The 20546-nt window shown below is 41.1% G+C and overlaps 1 protein-coding gene across 5 annotated transcripts in view; it reads left to right on the top strand.

The window, feature by feature from the left end:
* Positions 1 to 20546, top strand: part of ARHGEF7 (Rho guanine nucleotide exchange factor 7) — a gene marked incomplete at both ends in the record, with an annotated part of 125557 nt that overhangs the window by 58264 nt on the left and 46747 nt on the right. For 4 of the 5 annotated variants that reach the window (XM_084276397.1, XM_084276396.1, XM_084276398.1 and 1 more), the window contains 4 exons: positions 232 to 433; positions 10420 to 10508; positions 17166 to 17260; positions 17539 to 17634. In XM_084276397.1, the coding sequence (XP_084132523.1) occupies positions 232 to 433; positions 10420 to 10508; positions 17166 to 17260; positions 17539 to 17634 (482 nt within the window). Of the gene's footprint in view, positions 1 to 231; positions 434 to 10419; positions 10509 to 17165; positions 17261 to 17538; positions 17635 to 20546 lie in introns of those variants that run through there. The other variant, XM_084276400.1, reaches the window with a different exon arrangement.

Genomic DNA, 20546 nt, shown 5'->3' with positions numbered 1-20546 from the left:
AAGACAGTATACTCCCTGGACTGATACAAATCCACACGTTAAAATGACAGAAATAATGGAAATGACAGAACAACCCTTAGAAATGCTTAGAGAAAAATGTGGAGCATGTTGTTTGTGGAAGAGAAGCTATTTCCATTTTATGGATACTTCTGTTTTGTTCACAGAATAATTGTTTGAAACTAATAAGTTCTAATGTATTTTTCGTTTTCCCTTTGTATTCTCACTTACTAGGACATGACAGATAACAGCAACCATCAGTTGGTGGTGAGAGCAAAATTTAATTTTCAACAGACAAATGAAGATGAACTTTCTTTTTCAAAAGGAGATATTATTCATGTTACAAGAGTGGAAGAAGGAGGCTGGTGGGAAGGAACTCTAAATGGCAAAACAGGATGGTTTCCGAGTAACTACGTACGAGAAATAAAATCAAATGGTGAGTTTTGAAGGAGAAGGTATTAGCACCAAGACTGGTTTCAGGTAGATGGGGCTTGATAGCTGGTTGGTTTAATTAAAAAATTGTAATGTGTTTTGTTTAAGCTTGACTATATTTCCTGAACTTCATTCACAGCAATCATTAATGCTCAGGAAGTCCTGTTTCCCCACCACTGTTTGCTATATAGAGTGCACTGGGACCTCCCTGCATGTTTACTGTTAATTCAGAAGCCCCCCTGGTCTGTTTGCTTGTTGGTGTCACAGCTGGATTTTGAATCTGGTGCTGACATAGTTTGAACTGGTGCTTGGGGTTTAAATACTCTGAGATTTCCTGCAAATGGCTTTACAAACAACAACAAAAAACCTGAACAACCACTCCCCAATGAAGCAATAAGAAAACTACACAAAATGATCTGTAAACATGCCCTATTACTTAGAAGCAAACACATGCAAGGGAAATCCTCAATTCTACTGAAATCTAGCCAAAAGGTTTTGAAACATCAGGTATTTGTGAGTTTTCTTCTTTATTGTTCACGTGCCTTCCACTTGTCTTTATAAAGACTTCGCTCTACCTCTTAAGTTTTATTTTGAACTTCATGCCATGAAGGTTCCTTCTGTAAACATCATCTTCATGACTGAATATCAGAACTGACATTATTTTTTAATCCACCTGGACCCTGATGTAGGTGGTGACATCTATCTTTAAAAAAAAAAAAAAAGAAAAAGAAAAAATCTGTTTGTTTTTAAATCATGATCTTGTTCGTGTCTCTTGCTTGCTTTTCAGAGACTGGGGATAAAACTGCCTAGGGGTGGTCTGAGAGGCTTCACCTCTCTTACCTTTGTCACAGCTCCAATCAAAAGTGTTTAGGCCCATGCTAAATTCAGTGGTATGACCTTTCTTTTTAGGCAGCCATAGAGGTGTGTGATTGCAAACTGAAGTTGTGAGGGTAAAACTCAATTTCTAAACTTACTCTTTCTCCTCGAGTTGTATCCTCTTATTTTCTTCCTTGACTTGCTATCTGCAGCCTGGTTTTGCAGAATGCTGTGATCTTAGATCTCTTAACTTTTTTTGTTGTTTTCAACTAGATCCTCTTGGGCTTTAATGTTTTTCAGAGATCTCTCAGATGTGGCTTATTCTGAAAAACAATTCCTGAAGCCTGTCTTTTCTTGCCTGTAGTGTTAAAGCAATCTTTTCAGCCATGATGACTGTCTTGTCCCATCATTACTCTTTTGAAACATTGCTGTGGAGGTCTTGTTTGGGTTATATCACTTTTGATGTCTTCTGACTCTCAGGACCTGAACCTGGGTCAGTAGTTAAGCTCCAGATCAATGTAAGTAGCTTTTAACAGTGAACATATGAGAAACAAAACTTGCCAGCAACTGAAGTTAAGGTTCTTGGGGTTGTTTTTGAGAGTACTTCACTTGGGTGCAGTAACTCCTAAACAGGTAAGCCATCAAGCTGTGGGGCTGAGGGTAGTACTAATAGTAGTTTGATTCTTGCCAGTCCCTGCAACACTGTCCAGTTCTGAGGGATCTGACATGAGCTGTTTCCAGTCCCTGGCTTAAATTTCACTTCTCATAATCAGAAAGGTTTTCTGTTAAGCTCTTTTCCCTCCATTGTGTAGGTGTGTTCCCAGGGCTACAAGGGCTTGATCCTTCTGGCTTATGCAAGACTTTTTGCATTCTTGGAGGACTCTCATATGCTCAGTTCCTTCTCTGGAAGGGAATATGTGCCCTAGCCTTTCTCAGGAAGTGGGAGTCCATTGCTTTTGTTTTCTGTGCGTTTACTGACTACTGAAAAGTTAAATACATTGACCTTCAGCCTTCTCTGTTCTCCCTTTCCTTTTTAAAGACAATTACTTATGTTTGGCCTTTTCCTGTACTTTATGGAGCTTCACTTGTCCTCTGTGATTTCAAACATGGATGTAGCTAGTCCTCCTGCCAAATCAAGAGGGCAGGTACTGTTTAATTTATCAAAATACTAGGTTTTATCTGCTTTCATGCCTTTGCAGGTATGTGGTTGAATTGTCTGAAGTTGACCTTTTTATAATGAGGATGGGAGGTGGTAGCAGGAAGCATGATGTATTTAGAGCTTCTTGATGTCTGTTAATAACTCTCCTTCCCTGTTGAGTTGCAGTTCCACTTTCCAAGTGATGTATGTATGCTATGGAATGTTTTGCTGCTACTACTAACCTTATGTCCATGTTAGATGTATTTCATCTGGTGACCTGAGTCTAGTTACTTTGCTTCTTTTTGTGTGTTTGAGGACGCTATCGTCATGTCACTATTGATCAATTTGCATCTACTTCTGCTGTTCTGCTGTTCTTCCTTTGAGAAGCCCATAATTTTTAAAGGACTGTGCCATTCTTGGGAGTCTTTTCTTCTTATATTGTCAGTAGTGGGAACCGTATTTTACCCATATTTTTAAGTTTACTGAATTCTTATGACTTGCAGTTCGTGGTTCTTGTTTTGTGGCACTCTGTTTCTGAAGTTAGGTGTCAAGGAAAAGAAGAAAGATCCTGAAGGGGAAGCTGAAAAATTAGATAGGTCTGAGATTATGATGTAGTAGAGGGACCTGAGAATACTGTCTGTAGGAAAGGGTTGCCAGGAAGGAAACAAATGCTCCAGTTTGATGGGCTCCTTAATAATGGGAACTACCTTTACCCTCGTTACTCTCTCTTAAAGATTTTTGAAACAAAGTTAAACTATGTTACGTATATAAACGATATTATATACATTATATATAGCAGAGAATGGTACATGATAAGGTATCGCAGCAACTAAAACATGGCAAAGCTCTGCCCGTGCTTGCTGCAGTGTAACCTGTTTGCTTAGCTATACCCAAGTGACTAGGGTTAGCAGGAATGCTGATACCTGTGTGAGGGGCACTGTGAATGGTCCTAGGAATGATACTGAAATTGGGCAAAGTATGGCATTTAGTGTTCTTAGGCAAGGTAGTGACTGTAAATTTGGGGTAAGCTAATTTGGTTGAGACAGAAGATTTTTTTATTATTATTATTTTTTATTTTGCTGTTGTGAGTGTATGTTGTTTTTCCCTGCTTCCCCTTCCAGTTTATTTGTTTGAAATGGTTGGCTTTATGATCAAATATACAAACAAAAAAAAAATAGTTGAGTAGTTTCTTTTCAGGTATGTGCCTACACTGTAAGGATCAAAAAGATGGTCTGTTTCTCCCTCCTTCCCTGTGTGTGTGTTTTCATTTCCCTTTTTAAGCCCTGTAACATTTTGCTTGCTTTTTTTAATGTTCTTTGATCACTGATCAGGAAGTACTTTGAAAGGAGAGGACTGCCATTCTGTTACACATGGCAGAGGGTAAGAGATTTATACTACATAAACCTGTTAAGATACTTGACAGTGTGTCCTTATTGAGGTGTTTTTATTATATAAAACAGAACATGAAGAGGTGAAGGTGTAGGTGGAGTCTTGTCTCTTACACTGCAGCTTCTGTCTCATGCAGCAGAGAGATTTGGAGGCTTAGTTTTGAGAGTTCTCTTGTGATGAAAAGAATGGGGGTTAGCCAGGATGGGATGTGCTTGCTTAGCTACTGTCAAATGTTAGTCAGATTTAAAAAAAAAAAAAAAAATCACATAGCCATTTGCTGGGTTTTATCAAAGTGTAATCCATTTAAATGGCATGAGATGATGCAGAAGGGAATAGAGCTTTGAAAAAGGACATTTGGTATGTCACAAACTTTATTCTAATTCTTCACAGAAATGAACATGTCATTGCTGTTGCAGCCTGGCTTCTGTTATGCTTTCTTGGAAGTTGTGTTTGTAATTTGCACTGGGGCTGATACTGTGTTAAAAATGTTCTTCTGGTTAGATACTTAAAAAAAAAAAGTAGTGTGTAGTGGAACAGTAGAGTATGTCCTGTTCCCATCTGTATAATAGAGTTTGGGACCAGTGAATGCTACTAGGAAGGAAGTGTTGGTTGTAGTTTCAGTGTTGTGGAGTTAGTGATGCCTGAACCAGCTTGAGAACTTGGGAAAAAGTTTGGGTCTACCTTCGTGGGGTTGGGCTCAAACCCATTAGTCTTGAAGACAGAGCTTGCTCGTAGCACTTCACTAATAGGGACTGTATGGCTTTTGATGTCCCAACTGAGACCTCTTTTCTCCTGTACTGTAGGATGAACTAGTTTGCATCGTATCTTTGCATCTAGATTTAGGATCACAGAATGTTAGGAGTTGGAAGGGACCTCAAAAGATCATTTAGTCCAATCCCCCTGCCAGAGCAGTGTCGTGTACAGTAGTGTAGTAATGCGTCCAGGTGGGTTTTGAATGTCTCTGGAGAAGGAGACTCCACAACTTCTCTGGGTAGTTTGTTCTCTGTCTCTTCACAGTGAAAAAGATTTTCCTTATGTTCACATGGAACCTCCTGTGCTCCAGCTTGCACCCATTGCCCCTTCTATCATTGGATGTCACTGAGGAGAGCCTGGCACTGTCCTCCTGACTCTCACCCTTTATGTATTTATAGCCATTGATGAGGTCACCTCTTGATTTCCTCCAGGCTAAGGAGACCCAGGTCCCTCAGCCTGTCCTCATAAGGAAGGTGTTCCACTCCCTTAATCATCTTGGTGGCCCTGTGCTGGGTTCTTTAAAGGAGTTCTCTGTCTTTCTTGAACTGAGGGGCCCAGAACTGGACACAATATTCCAGCTGCCCTCTCACCACCCACATTGTATCTTTGCATCTACCAGCAGTGCAGTGAAATGCTGTAGTGAAGTGAGGGGAGTGCTTTGTGGAGTAGTGTGAAATAGATTGTTGCATGAAAATGAATATGATGTAAACTGGTGACGTGAGAGATGAGAGATAGGAGGGAACGTGAGAATGACAAGGAATTTGAAGGCAAGTAAAAGAAATATCTGCGTATTCATGAAAAGAGAATAGAATAAACAAAGCATTGGGAATAATTGGGTAAACTGTCCTTTTACCATCGCTTAAATAGGTATTTGAAGGCTGAGGTAACTTGTCTTCATTTCAGACAGTTTGTGGCATCTCACATACTCTTAGGGAAAGGTTACAGAAGCAGCTGTACGAAGTTGTTTTGCTTATACTAAGAATACTTAATTGGTGGAAGAGCAGTGTTAAGAAGCCTGTGCCAACCTCCTTCTCCACCCAGAGATGTTCACTGTTGAGTGAATTATACCTGGTTAATTACTAGCCACTAGACATTAGCATTGCCATGTGTAGCTGGGTGCACTTGAATATAATGCTTTGAACAGGAAAGCAGCCAATAGTGGTAACTTACCTTCTGGTTTCAGTTGTCAGCTGGGTGCAGCCTCCTCCAGTACCTGAGCAGATGATTGTTTGCTGTGGGTTTGATTGTATGTGCTAGCCAAACCCCTTTCCATCATGGACCAGCACTCCTGGCGGACTGGGGAAATTCCACTTGACAGGAGGCAGGCAGATGGTGCACCCATTTACAAGAAGAGTGGGAAGGAGGATGCAGGGAACTACAGACCTGTCAGTCTGACCTCAGTCCCGGGGAAGATCGTGGAGAGGGTTGTCCTGGGAGCTATCATGCAGCATGTGCGTTATGGCCAGGGCATCAGGCCTAGTCAACACGGGTTTACAAAAGGTAGATCCTATCAAACTAACCTGATTGTCTTCTGTGACAAGATGACCTTTAGTGGGTCATAGTTAGTCCCTTAGTGGACAAGGGAAGGGCTGTGGGTCTAGTCTGCTTGGACTTTACTAAAACCTTTGACAGCATTTCTCACAGCATTCTGCTTGAGAAACTGGCTATTACTTGCCTGGACAGGCACAGCCCCTGCTGGGTTAAAAACTGGCTGGATGGCCAGGCCCAAAGGGTGGTCATAAATGCAGCCAAATCCAGCTGAAGACTGGTCACAAATGGCGTCCCCCAGGGCTCAGTTCTGTTCAACATCTTGATCTACCTGGGTGAAGGGATTGAATGTTATCTCAGTAAGTTTGCACATGACACTAAACTAGGAGGAAGTGTTGATCTGCCTGAGGGTAGGGAGCCTCTTCAGGCTGAGACCAAAGGGATGAGGTTCAACAAGGTCAAGTGTAGAGTCCTGCACCTGGGACATAACAACCCTGTACAGTGCTACAGGCTTGGGGGAGACTGGCTGGAGAGCTGTCAGGCAGAGAAGGAGCTGGAGGTCTTGGTTGACTGCTGACCAAATATGTGCCAGCAGTGTGCCCAGGTGGCCAAGAAGGCCAACAGGATCCTGACTTTTATCAGGAATAGTGTGGCCATCAGGCCCAGGGAAGTGACTGTGGCCCTGTACTCGGCATTGGTGAGGCCACACCTTAAGCACTGTGTCCAGTTCTGGGCCCTTCCCTACAAGAAGGACATCAAGGTCCTGGAGCGAGTCCAGAGAAGGGTAACCAGGTGGGTGAAGGGGCTGGAGGGAAAAATCTTACGAGGAGCAGCTGAGGGAGCTGGGGATGTTTAGCCTGGAGAAGAGGAGGCTGAAGGGAGACCTTATCGCTGCCTACAACTACCCGAAGGGAGGTTGTAGAGAGGTGGGCGATGGTCTCTTCAGCCAGGTGACAGGACAAGGGGAAATGGCACAAAGCTGTGCCAGGGCAGGGTCAGATTATATGTTAGGAAAATGTTCTTCACTGAAAGAGTTGTCAGGGCCTGGAACAGGCTGCCTGGGAAGGTGATTGAGTCACCATCCCTGGATGTGTTTAAAGAAAGGGTAGATGAGGTCCTTAGGGATATGGTTTGGCGTAGAACAGGAACGGTTGGGCTTCATCTTAAAGGTCTTTTCCAACCTTGTGATACACAATCACAGTATGCTGTACGTGTTCTTGTCTGTTTTCAGGGTTAATGAAACAGACTTACAACTGTGGGGGAGGAGGGGGGATGATGTGGGGAGGTGGGAAGAATTTTCCATATGGGAAGACTCAGTGTCTAGCTCAGGTTGCTCTCTTCCAGTGCTTTGATAAACAGAACTTAGATGTTGGAGTGGGCAAGGTACTGTTGTTTTGCTGTTTTCCGAACCTATGGAATCCATAGACCAGTGGATCTGTAAGACCTTTATATGTTCCCAGTATGCTGAACAGGAGTGACATCTGCTTGAGATGTTCAAGAAATTATGCTGTATGTTGGCACACAAGTAACACTTATCTTTGTTTACGCTAAGAAAGTGATTTCTTATGTGCAAGATCAGGATTTTCTTCTGTGTAACACGTTGTGCAATAAGCTAATTGCAACAAGCCTGTTTCTTATTCCTCCTTATGAAGCAGAGCAGTGCTTGGAGGCAGAATACCAGACGTGATAGACAGCTGGACTGATTTGCTGTGTCTAATTCTGTGTTTCTACAATAGAAATGGCCTTTGCATTTTAAAAGCTGAATGTTGATGATGACTGTTCAGGCAAAATGATTTGAATGTGCGATTCTCTTTTGTGTCCTGTTTTTAAATCCAAATGTGATGGTGTCTCTCTGATAGATAACTGAATCAGCTGAACAGCTGGGAATATAAATGACTACATATTTCAGCAAAAATTCTCCCACTTTCTTCAGAAGCTTAAGGGAAGAAAAAGTTAGGGGGAAGAGATGTATTTTTACACCCTTTGGGATAACAAAGTACCTGGAAGAAGAGTCAGATTTCTATGACCAGCCAGTATTCTCCAGATTAACAAGGGTCAGACATCCGTATTATGATGGAATTCAGTGACAAGTATTTACCTTTTTCCTTAACACTTGTTTTTTTTTTTTACTTTCATGCTTTTTTGGGACGTGATTAGTAAACCTTTAGATATTTCATGAACCTGAAAGTCACTGTAAATTGTGTGAAAAATGTAAGCCAAGAGCTTCTGCAAAGAATGAAAGCAAATTACCAAATTTGCATAAACTACATAGTTTTCATCATTTACTATGAAGAAACAAATTACAATTGTCTAATAAATGAGTAATGTTATATAAAAATATATAAATAGCAGCTGTACATACAACATGACTTTGGGTGCTGTTATCACATTTGAGTGTTTAAATGACAAATCTGCTTGGATTTGTGGTTTTGTTTTAAGGGGATGGGAGGAACCCTGTCACTTGGAATTACTTGGCTGTATAGCAGAGCACGTTCATACTGCAGGGCTGGTGCTGAGAGCAGCAGTGTTCCCAGCTGAATAACTGCTGGGGCTAAGGGGTTTTGTGCTGTCTGTCGGCTTATAGCTGACTTGGGGCTGTGTGTGTGTGGGGGTGGTGGGATATTAACTGAAAGGATTTTACTGTCATCTCTGAACATGGTGAGGAGAAATGTTTTTGCCTGTGTCTGGCAGATCTAAAACCATGTTTTATTTTTAGAATAGCTTCTTTCAGGAGAGTTCCAGTGTAATACAGAGAAAATCCCCTCAAAGATACCACATGCATGTTCATGGGGTGTGAGCTGTTCCATATGGGCTGCCAGCTAAAGCCTCAGGTCCAGCCAGCCTGCACGGTGCTCCTGGCACTGGACACACAAAAGGGTGGCCTGCATTTGTAGTCTGCTTGCCTGAGCCTGCAGCATCCATGAGGCTGCAGCTGAGCAGCCTGAAGAAACACTCAATTTCCCAGGATACAGTCTAGCAGAGGCTGGTGCCACATGGGCTCTGCTGCTTACAGTGGTGTTTCTCTGGTCAGCTTTACTGTCCATGGGAATGTCCTGTAGCTGGCCTTTAGCTGGGCTGGATAGGCTTCTCCTGGAAACACAGGTCTCTGTTGGAGGCTTGAATAATTTATTTGTAGTGGCCTGAGGTATCAGGTAAACTAGAGTGGAATTATTCATCCATCTTTATTAAAATGTGTTTGAAACAGGAGCTTGCCTTTAAAATAAAAGTTAAACTTTGGGCATGTTTTGATGATGGGTGGGATTTGGTTTGGTTGTGTTTTGGTTTTTTGTGTCTTTGGGTTTATACCAGTCTGCCATTTTATTATTTGGATACAAATTTCTCAAATGCTTATTTGAAATTTGCATGTTAGACAAGCCTGCTTATTGAAAAAGCCCAAAAAACCCCCTAACACCATAATGTCCTGACAAATACAGTCTTACAAGCTGTCTCAGTCACGTGCAAAGCCAAGTGTCACAAGGCAGAATGAGATGCTGTAGATCTTACCTGCTGGTTCTCCAGCATGCGGTGTGATGTGTTTGTCTTTCCCCTCATCTTTGCTCCTCTGTGACTGACTTAAAGGAATGGTAGAGGTGGGAAGTAGTGGGAAGGCTTTAGGGAGTGTGTTTTCTGTGCCTCTCCGTTCTCAGAGTCAGTGCCCAGATAATTCTCAGGACTGTTGTTGTGATCTTGAGATTTAAGATGCTCTTCCAGGAAAAGCATGAATTACTGAAGGGTAGAGTCACTATGGGATCATAGGAAGGGTTGCATTTAGTGTTTTGATGGACTCTGTTTGCAAGTGCATAAGCATTTTAATTGTTTACTTCATTCACAGTAAAATAAAATTTGGTTTAAAACAGTTTTCTGGGTTAGGTATCTGGTAAGTCACTCTACTACTTGTATAGTGTTTTGATTTTTTTTTTTTCATTTATTTATTTCAGTCAGACTGAGTGTAACGTCCTCCACCTGGTATTTCCAGCCTTTGGTCACTTGGTTGTACTAGTTTCGTTAAATTTATATTATAATTTAATACTTTTGTTTGAAAGTGCTTGTAGTGTTTGGAAATGCCATCATGTGGTGGGGTTTGGTTTTGTTTAATTGCAGCCCTTGATAACACTTGTTTGTAAAGTAATTTTGGAAAAAGTGCTTTTATTTAATGACTTTCTGGTTGCAGGAAAAAGATCGGGCATTTTTCTGCTTGCCTTCATTGAGTCTAGAGTTTCACTCATTGTAAATATATAAACTAATTAGATTCTTTGTCAATAATTTCAAGCAAAAGTATTAATGTTTCTCAGGGAAGCTCTGGTTTCAGTGTATCTTATGATAAATATTTTAAAGCAGTTTGTTTGACCTCTAGTGTTGAACTGTGAAACTGCACCCCACTGACACAAAATTATCTTGCATTTCAGAAAAACCAGTCTCCCCCAAATCAGGTACATTGAAGAGTCCACCTAAAGGCTTTGATACGTCTGCAATTAACAAAAGCTATTACAATGTGGTGAGTGATCCTTTTTCATCCATGTGAGCAGTTAAATGACGTTTTACTGTATATAACTAAATGCTGTTGTCTGCATAAAAAAAACCTGTCAGTCTTGTCAGAGCCTTAGTGACAACACTAGGTAGGGGTTTCAGTGGATTCTCATATAGATGAGATCATCATTAGTTTAATAGAATAACATACATATGGCTTCTTAAGCATGATGCAAAATTATAAAGTGAGTAATAGGCAGTTCTGTAATATATTCCCTTCATTCTGTTTGCTTTGCTAGTTAATAATTTCCCTTTTCTCCCTCACCCCCCAAATGTGCAGTCTTCTCTAATCTCTACAAACTAATGAAATTCTGCTGTGATAAAATGATGTAAGAATATTTCTGTCCTCTGAATAAGAGACTGGACAATTGGAATGAATTTTCCTCCTTTGTATTCATGCTTGTAAATCAACTCTGTTATTACCTATGGGAACCTCTCCCTTCAGGCTGGTGCATAGACGTCACAGCAAAAAGGGTACAGCCGAAGTCAGCCTTTAACACCCCCCCGGGAATCCTTAACGTAGCGTTCAGACCCCTTCAGAGGATCCGTGTGAGGAACGTACCAAACTGCCTTTCCGCGCGGTGCTGTAACCATTTTGAGAATCCTTTATTTACTGACGGTGGTTACAATGGGAAGTGACAATCATCTCCCTGTTTTTGTTGACCACTGCTCCCTGCTGGTGGAAGCCCAGAACGCAAGGTCTCCTTCCCAATTCTTTGAAGCAGCTGTCACTGTTTTTTCACTTAGTCTGTTTTTAGCAGGAATCGTCAATTCTATGAATTGATGCTTTATCTTTTGGGTTAATGGTGTGAGTAATATCAGCCACCTGGACGAACAGAGGGGTTTTGCATGTAGTCCCCTACCTGAAAACAATGGGGCCGTCTCCTGCTTCTGCCTCTGCCTCCCTGGTGCCTTTTGGTAGCGTAATTCCGTGATACAGGGTGGGCTGCAGTGTTCTGGTGACTGTATCCCACACCTGCTGGTCACACGGGAAAGTACCTGTGCAGGAACAACCTCCTTCAAACTGCAGGAAGTGGTAATCTTGTTGGGGTACATCCAGCAGCAAAATACAGGATAGGTTTTATTTCTGTTTTTCACTAAATCTCTTGGTGATTATTTCTAACTATTTTTTTCAAAGTTGCTGCAGTGTGTAGTAGAAAAGATGCCTTCTCTGTTTTGATGTTAGAACCTACATTTTTCAGTAGGAATAAACTGAAGTGAATGCAGCAAAGAGGATTCACAAAATCACAAGGTTGGAAAAGACCTTGAAGATAATCAAGTCCAACCATTCCTGTCCTGTGCTAAACCATATCCCTAAGTACCTCATCTCCCCATCCTTTAAACACATCTGTGGAAGGTGACTTAACCCCCTCCCTGGGCAGCCTGTTCCAGGCCCTGACAACTCTTTCAGTAAAAAATTTTTCCCTAACATCTAATCTGAACCTGATTTAGTTAATTCACTAGGCAGAAGACTCTTATGGAAGAAGAGCAGGTCCCTTAAACACCAATCCTTTAGATTTTGGTTGGTTTTGGTGGTGGGTGTTTTGTTTGTGGGGTTGGTTTTGGGTTTTTGTTTCGATCGAGGGGGATTTGTGGTTTTGTTTTTGTTGTTTAAGTCAGTGGTAAATATATGCTGTGTATATACTAATGGGATGAAAAGAGTTACAGCTGTTAAATTTGGGCTTAACTGAAAGTCCAGTGTGACTGTGTCTGAAATGAGTCTTGTGGTGGTGTATTTTACTTTGTAGGAGCAATACAGGCCATTTTGGGGAATGATAGTGTACTTCAGTGAAAAATAATAGGAATTTTGAATTTGCATAAAACCATAGCTAAGGCAACCAAGTTATAAAAGGTCATACAGTTTTGAAATACCACCTTTGGCTTCTGTGCCTTTTATAGTTGTTCCCTGGATAACCTATTATCAGGATCGTAGGGGGTCATGCTGCCATATACTTCAGGAAACAGGTAGCTATAGATGGTTTTAAAAGTAGTTTAATTAAAAGAAAAAGTGAAACTGGTGACTGTCACACCTACTCTTGCAAGTAGGTTATTTGTTATCTTGCTCAGGTGGAACTTTCTGGTGCACTAAACCAATAAAATAAGATTTCCATTGTTTTGACTGCTGGTTATTTATTTACCTTATGTTGGGGGGTGTGTGTGTGAACAGCCAGTTCATAATATTATATATCATAAATTAGAACACTGGCCTCAGTGCTGTTCTTAAATCTCTCTACAGTGAATTGGTTAACTGTCCTGCTTTAACAGTTTTCCATAGTGTGGGACATACCCCCCCCCACTTCCTTTAAGCTCACCATCTTCTCTGTCTTGTTTAAAGAACGAGGGGCTGTGCTGTAGCACACACTTTGTTTCAGAGAATGAAGACTCTGCTGCTGTCCTTAAAATGTAAACTGGGTGGCATCTAGGGTTTTTTTTAAAAAAACTAGGTTCTTCTGGCAATATGACTATAAAATATTTCTAATAATCACTAAATATGTAATGATTTGTATGTGTAAACAAGGCAAATAGAAAACCGTTCACTGAAGTGAAAGTAGGTTAATCTGAACTGAGGTTTTATTCCATCTTAATACGGAAGCTGCAGACATGGGACTTCCCTGCACTGGGATTCTTATCACCAGTGTGCGTTGATAACAAAACGGAGCTCATGCTAAGGTTAAAACAGAAATAAACCTTTGGTAGCTGGTAGCTAAAAAGGGTGTAACCCAATTTGAGGTCAAGGTTAAAATCTGTGTTAAAGGCTCTCTTGACAGCCAGGCGTGACTTTAGGCTGGCAGTCAGGGCCTGTGCTGTGTGTATGTTGCGGCTGTCTCCTGCCATAAGGTATGTGCCGATGTCCTAGAAACCTCATGGTCATTTATTGCTGGTTTTCCTAGGGAAGGATTTGTGCAGGTGCAGGCAGCACCCATGGGTACATTTGTTGGGCTGAGGACAAAATCCAAGTGTGGTTCAGAGAAATGTCAGGAAGTGGTAGGAGAGGCTCTGCTGGATTTCTTTCTGGGAGGAAGGTTGGAATAGGCTAAATGGAAGGTCCTTAATATGAAGAGGAGATTGCGTTTGCTCCTTTCCCCTGTAAAGGTGTTCTTTATTTTTTATGGGTTCACAGAGCTCGTTCTGAAGCTCATAACACAAATGAAATACCTTTTAGTCTGTGTGCTTTACTGGCTGCACCTTGCTGTAGGTGTTGGTGAGAAGGCAGAGCATGTTTAGTTTATGCTTACGTTTTGCCTGTCTCAGGCTCAGCAATGCAGGTTAGTAGAGAATGACTAGTGCTACAAGGTCTTGTCCTCAATAAAATGGTACAGGCCTACAGCAGTGTGTAATATGAACCAGACTGGTGATCAAGCATGAAGCATATTTCATGCAGAAGTAATTTAGTAACCTGTTACTGAAGTGGGCACATTATTGCAGGTTATTCCCTGAAGACAGAGCAGGTGTTACTCTGAGTTTTATTTTTACTTGTTAATGCCTTGAATTTAAAAATTGCTGTCCAAAATATATTCTGCCATCTCTGCTTACAGAACAATTGCCTCGATTAAGGAGCTGTACCAAAAGCAGATGAAGAAATGGGCAGCTTCTTCCATAGTATGAGTATTTGGATGACCTCATTTTTCACTTAAGTGTTTGCGAAGTGATGGAGAATAAACACTCCTTTGGAGGCCGCGCTCTGAAGTTGGGTCAAGAGTTTGTGTTTACTGAAGTTCATAGGAGTTTTTAAGGACCCTTGAGTTATGGTGTACTTGCGTGGTGCTTTATGTTGCCCCTCAAAGGCCTCTCTTGAGTTCATCTCTCGGGTTCTTATGATCCAGGAAAATTAGACATTGATCACCGTTGTGCTCAAGTACATGGCATTTCAGCTGAGTGCCATATTACCCTGATAAAAGGGAATGTGCTACAGGACCGTGCCTGGGTGTAGCTGTGAAATCTGCCTTTTCTCCCTCTGATTTGGAAGGTGATCAACTTCATGTAGGTCACCTAGAATCCATTTTTTGGTAATAGTTTTTTTGCCTTAGGGAGAATGGCTGGGGTTTTGTGTGACAGAATCGTTACCCATGCCTGAATTTTCCATGCCCTGTGATTGAGAGGGCTGTGCTGTGTGAGCTCAGTTGTCTGTGCCTGCCATTCATCAGCGTTAGGGGTTGCAGAAGCTGCCACTTCAATGCTGCTCTTTTGGTGCCCGGTCTTATCTGTGCAAATGTTGTGGTGGAGTTGTGGAAACAAGGTCTTTGAGGTCTCATGGGGTCTTGCAGCAGCCAGAACGCGCAGAAAGCAGGAAAGGGAAGAAAGGTGATTATTAGAGCGTGCGGGCGAGATGTGGCTGTTGGGAATGTGAGGGGGCTCTGCTGCCAAAATCCTGCCTTGTAATGCTGACTGCTTATCGCTTCCCAGCACAGTCCGAGCGCGTAATCCTCACAGCTTCTCTGCGAGGTAGGTAAGTCAAGCTGGGAGGATGTTTTGGAGCTATGCAAGGGAAAGAATTCTTTTCAAAAGATGTATTGTGTGAATGCTGAACTACTGAAATAACATAAAGCAGTGTAAGCATGTCTAATGCTCTGCATATGTTTTGTAGCATATTTACAATTGCATTTATTTTCCTTTTTCCAGTAATTCATCAGGTCGCTGATGCTAGTTTTTAAGCTTCCCTGTGCTTTTTTTCCCCCATCCTTTAAGTCATTTCCCTCTAATCTCTTATTCCCCATATTGCAAAGAAAGCCCTCAAATAAAAATCCAAAGCAGCACAGGAAATGAGAGTTGTGCACAACGTGAAAGTAGTTTTATTTCAAGCTTCTCAAACAGCTGTTTATAGCAAAGAATGGGAATACTCTTGAGTAGAGCAATGATGCAGCTTTTCAGGATCTTTAGCAAATTTGTTCATTTTCATCTTTGAATGTTTTTTTAATGCTGTTTGTTTCATCAGGACACTGTTTTAGTCCTTGGCTTTCAGGATCTTTTTCTCTGCTGATGGCTCTGTAATGACTTTGGGCTGGAATGCTTTTGTAGGAAGAGCCATATTGGCAAAGATTGGTCTTGCATTTAGTTCTGAACCTCATGGATCCTGAGTACTCTACATTTTCTTTTTAACATTTTAATGCCTTTGTTTTATATATGTGTAAGAGGATGTGGGGTTTAATTATTGCTATTATCAGTGCAAATTTTTTTCTATGGTCTAAGTGGTCCAAAAAAACCCACTTTTAAAAATGTGTTGTACATGTTGTACATTATACTGTAGTTTCCCAGTTAGTAGCTATAACTTTCCTTCTTCATGACATTCTTCTGTCGTAGTGTTTAGCACAGAGTGGAGACATTTTAATCATCAGTTCAGGATTCAGATTTTCAACAAAAGAATGAACTCAAAAGTGGTCTCTCTCTCTCTCTGTGTCTCTGTCTCCAAATGAATAGAAGCATTCAAGGAATAAGCAGAATCAATGACACCAATGAAAGGAACAGTGAATTCTTCATTGACATACCGAACTATTTAAAGTTATTTCATCAGGTTTGCATTTAGGAATGAATGGCTTTTTTATTTCCTAAGAAAGAGTATTGACTACAACAGTGAATAATGCACTCAATTACAGTCGTTACTATAAATGCTGAAATGAGATATTACTGTAGGCTTGACAAATAAGGCATGTAGCAAACTGAGAAGGTTTGTGGTGTGGCTTATGACCAATGAATAGCAAAAGGTTTTAAAGGCTCATATGTGTTCACTGAACTACACTTGGTTCTCGTGACTGTCTTACTAAATAAGTAACTTTTTGGAGGCAAAAAATGCTTTGTGTGCTAGAAGTAGACTTAGAACTTAGTGTGACAACATTGGAGGATGTCCTAAAGCAGACTCCTTGGGGATGGCCCAGTAAAATGCTTTCTTGTACATATTTGGGGGTGTTCCTGTTGTTGGATTTATATTGGGGAAAAAAGACCCCCAAGCGTGTGCTGTGCTTTATAAATTCTTGGCTTTAGAGCAGAATCTGTTGTGACTCTTGTGGTAGTGTATGTTATTGCAGTCTTGGCTCACAGTTAGGCAGCCCCATTTAAAAAGAATGCAATAATCTAATCATACTGTGAAGTAAGGCTGACAATTACTTGATATTTATAAATCTGTTGATATTCAGACCTTCTAGATAGAAGAGCTTGTCCAGATAAGTAAACTCTATGCCAGCAAGATTAACTGTTGTGTGCTGTGATTGAGACCGAGAAAACAACACTGCTTGTTTCTCTTACAACTTCTAATGTGCTTTACCAACCTCTCAGTCTTCTGACTGTTTTGAAGTATGCAGGAGGAATAATTCTAACTTTGGAAGAACGCTCTGTATAGCTCTCAAATCTTACAATAAAATTATTAGTCCAGTGAAATTCCTGTTAGCTTGCTGCTCTTTGTGTATATGGCTAAAGGACAGCTCATCATGAGTGTGTGGTGTTTTGGGTTATTTCCTTTCCCCCCTGTGAATTTCTTAAATATATAGTATGTAACACTTTCTTGCTGGTATTTAATAATTTAACACAAAAACATTCATTTAAATGTTCCCAATGCAAAGTAAACTTTAGGATGTTTTAAAACTGGTATTGATGTATTCAAAAGAATACCAATTAGCAGCTTTTTTTATTGTAGGTGCTACAAAACATATTAGAAACAGAAAATGAATATGCTAAGGAGCTACAAACAATGCTTTCAAACTACCTGCGACCATTACAAGCCAGTGAAAAGTATGTGAGTTTGTTTTGGTGTTTTAAAATTAAGCTTAAGGTCTCTGTGTATTGGGGAGGGTTTGCGTGGTCCGAGCCTCAATTTCAATGTTAATGTGTATTTCCTCGTGTAGACCGGGAGATCCTTGAGGCAGGGCTTGCTTTTATTCAGTTTGCTTGCTAAGACAGTCTGGTCCTTCATCTAAGAGCCAGTAAACATTTTAAGGTTGTAGGCTTTATTAAAGTACAATTAGTGAATAACTGCAAATCTAAACACCTTTTGTTTACCTTGACTCTAGGTTAAACTCAGCAAGTACTTCATACTTGATGGGAAATCTGGAAGAAATAAGTTCTTTCCAGCAAATGCTTGTACAGTCTCTAGAAGAATGCACCAAGTAAGTACTATGCATACCAGATACTGTAAAATTGCAACAACCAAATATGTCTTATTATAATATTTTCCACATATGTTTGAGATGATAATTTTTGTTCCTCTCACTTTAAGGATAGTTGCTACAGCAGTACAATAGTAGATGTTTGGATAATGCATTGATTGTTTATGCAGATAGATGTTGGCCTTAGGATACAATTGCAGAGGTAAGAATTTTGATGTGGTTTGGAAAGAATTTAATTTCCATGATGCAAGTCTTAAAGTAAGAGAAATAACAAAAGGAGCTTATGTTGTGATGGAACATTGGAGGAGGAGGAGGGGGATAAGTAACTTGGGTGAGGGATGCTGTATGAGAATGCTTGTATCTTGTATTCTTCTGTCCCAAACAATGGTGTCATCAGAATGTGCTGGGAGAAAGAACAATGTGTATTTTAAAAAATCCCAAGAAAAGCAGTCTTTGTGCCTGTACTGTACCATGTAGGGAACGTGAAGCACAGAAGAGGAGGAAGACACCTGTCTTCCTTCCATGGATTAGGCTGAAGTGGTGGCTGGATATATCACAGATGGTAACTCGGTGCTTGGAGGTGTAAGAAGGAAGGCAACTATATCCCACTTGAATTGTCCTAACAATTTTCTAGTGTGGAAACTCCCCTGAAAGTGGAGTTCCTGTTCCTGACCTCAGTTGTGTGATTTTCCTTGTCTGTGTTCTGGTTTTGTCTCACCATGTGGTGAGCTAAGGCAACTTGCTAATTCAAATTGGCTTGTTTTCTGCCAAGTTAGTCATTTGACTTGCTACCGAAGGCTTAGACACATTTCAGTCTTCTGGGAGTACTTGGCTGTGAGGAGGAATGGATGTCTCAGAGGAGAAAATACCTCTTTTGGCAGCTCAGTGAGACTTTTCAGACCTCTCCCTCCTCTTGTCCTCTGACCTGACGTGTGTGAAGAGAGAGCTTTGTCATGATCAAGTATAAGTTGCATCTCCACTAGGCAGTAACTTGTGTCTGGGTGTGTTGCTGACTTTGAATCCCATGTCCTGACCCTGGACAGCTTAGACTGGAGAGGATGGAAAGGAGGATTGTTTAGGTCAAATGACTGTTCAGCAGTGGAATGGAAACATTCTTGAAATGGCCTTTCTTCCACGCTGTGTTTGAGAAAGGAGGATATTCTCTCTGGCAAGTTAGACTTGATGAGTTAAGTGTCTTAAATTCCCAAGGACAGTTTGTCCACATACTTAAATGTTCCCTTCCATTTGTTGTCTCATTCTTTTGTTACCATGATTTTGTTTCTGTGAATCAGAAGTTAGGGAAATGAAACACTTTGTGTGAACAGACCTGTCATATTTTAAAACTTTGGATGAAGGTAGCCCTGAAAAAGTGAAGGAGCATATGCATTTAAACAAATACTAATGCAAGCTTTTTTATCTTGCTGTGTAAGTCAATGTGATATCATAATGTTGCTTCAAGCTCAGAAAGCTTATTTAGAACTCCCTTCTTGATATATTACAGCACCTTCTCATTAAAGTCTTTTTTCCTTCTTGTGAAGTGAAACGTTACTATGTTAAAAATTAGGAACTTAATGGATGCTGGTAGGTGAGAAGAGGAGGTGGTGCCCCAGGGTTACTGAAGGGTTACTGCAAATGTTTTGTGTTGTTTTCATTTCATAAATATGCTGGTCGTATTTTCAGTTTAATTTTCATCATAGCATATTGACTTGAGCGTTCAGCTTCCTCCTGTTTTGAACCTCATCCATCATAATTTCCATCCTCTAGAAGAATACTTGCCCTGCTGCCTTGGTTTTTTGTCATTTTGCCATGGTTTTTTGGCCAGTGAACCTGTTCTGTAAACTCAGAGTAGCTTCTGGGCTGAAAATAGATTTATCATTTTATTTTGCTTCTGGCAGAGAGTTCGTAGCTGCGTGGCTGAGGCGAGTCATGCTGCAGCACCCGGTGTGGAGTGGTGGGCTTTTCTAGCGCTTGTCAGGATGACCAGATGCTGACGTCCTGCCAGTTGCAGTGCTGCCAGCCTGACAAATTCCTGTTCTTGGGTGTGAGAGTTGAATGTGTTTTGAATTCCCTTCCCTTCTTGAGTCAGTTCTGAGTTTTCTCTTAACAAATCCTGGCATGTTCTTCAGTGACACAAACTTTCTGGTGCTTTTCTTCTTGCCTGCACCTCTTTTTAGCTTACTTAATCCTCCTCTTGCTAAAGATTAGGTTACATTTTTCTTTTTTTTTTTTTTTTTTCAGAACACATAATGTTGCAGTGGGTGCTCTGTATGCTTTGAGGAAAGTCGGTTTTTTGGATGTGGTTGGGTTTCAGTCATGTGCCACCTTGTCCCCAGCCTGTTGCAGTATCACAGTGGTCCTCCTGTGGCTGCTCCATCTGTCACAGGCCTGGGAATGTTTCTTATCTGTCTGCAGGCATGCTGGGTGCTATCGGACAGATTTGTTTGGGGTTACGTCTTTGACTGCCTTTCTTCACTTGCAACATAAGGAGTGTATGGATTGAGTCTAGTGCTGAGTGAGAATCTGCTGGCTGATCCACTTCAAAAGTGCTTTTTTGGCAGATCAGCTTCAAGTTGACTTTATTGTGATGGATGGAAAAGGGCTGAAACTGAGGCAGAGAGATGCTGCCAGAGTCTTCAGTTAGAAAAGAGGGGATACCTGGCAGTAAAACAGAGCAAGAGCACTCCGTGCTCTGATCTATCTCTTAAAAGACAGAAAGTGGTCCAGTGCTCTGGGTCTCTCTCCAGCTCTGAGATCCAGTGCCAAAGATTGGTTCTGCAGTGGCTCACACAGCAGGGGGGTCTCTGAGCAAAGTTGGTGTCTTCCAGGTGATCTCTGGTGGGATCAAAATGACCTGTATTGGAAGTAGTGCTCTGGGTGGTTTGGTATCAGTTTGAACGGGTGTTTCCTGCTCT

This window comes from Gallinula chloropus (genome assembly GCF_964237585.1).
Source record: "Gallinula chloropus genome assembly, chromosome: 1".
Lineage (NCBI taxonomy): Eukaryota > Metazoa > Chordata > Aves > Gruiformes > Rallidae > Gallinula > Gallinula chloropus.
This window is presented reverse-complemented; position numbering and strand designations above follow the sequence as displayed.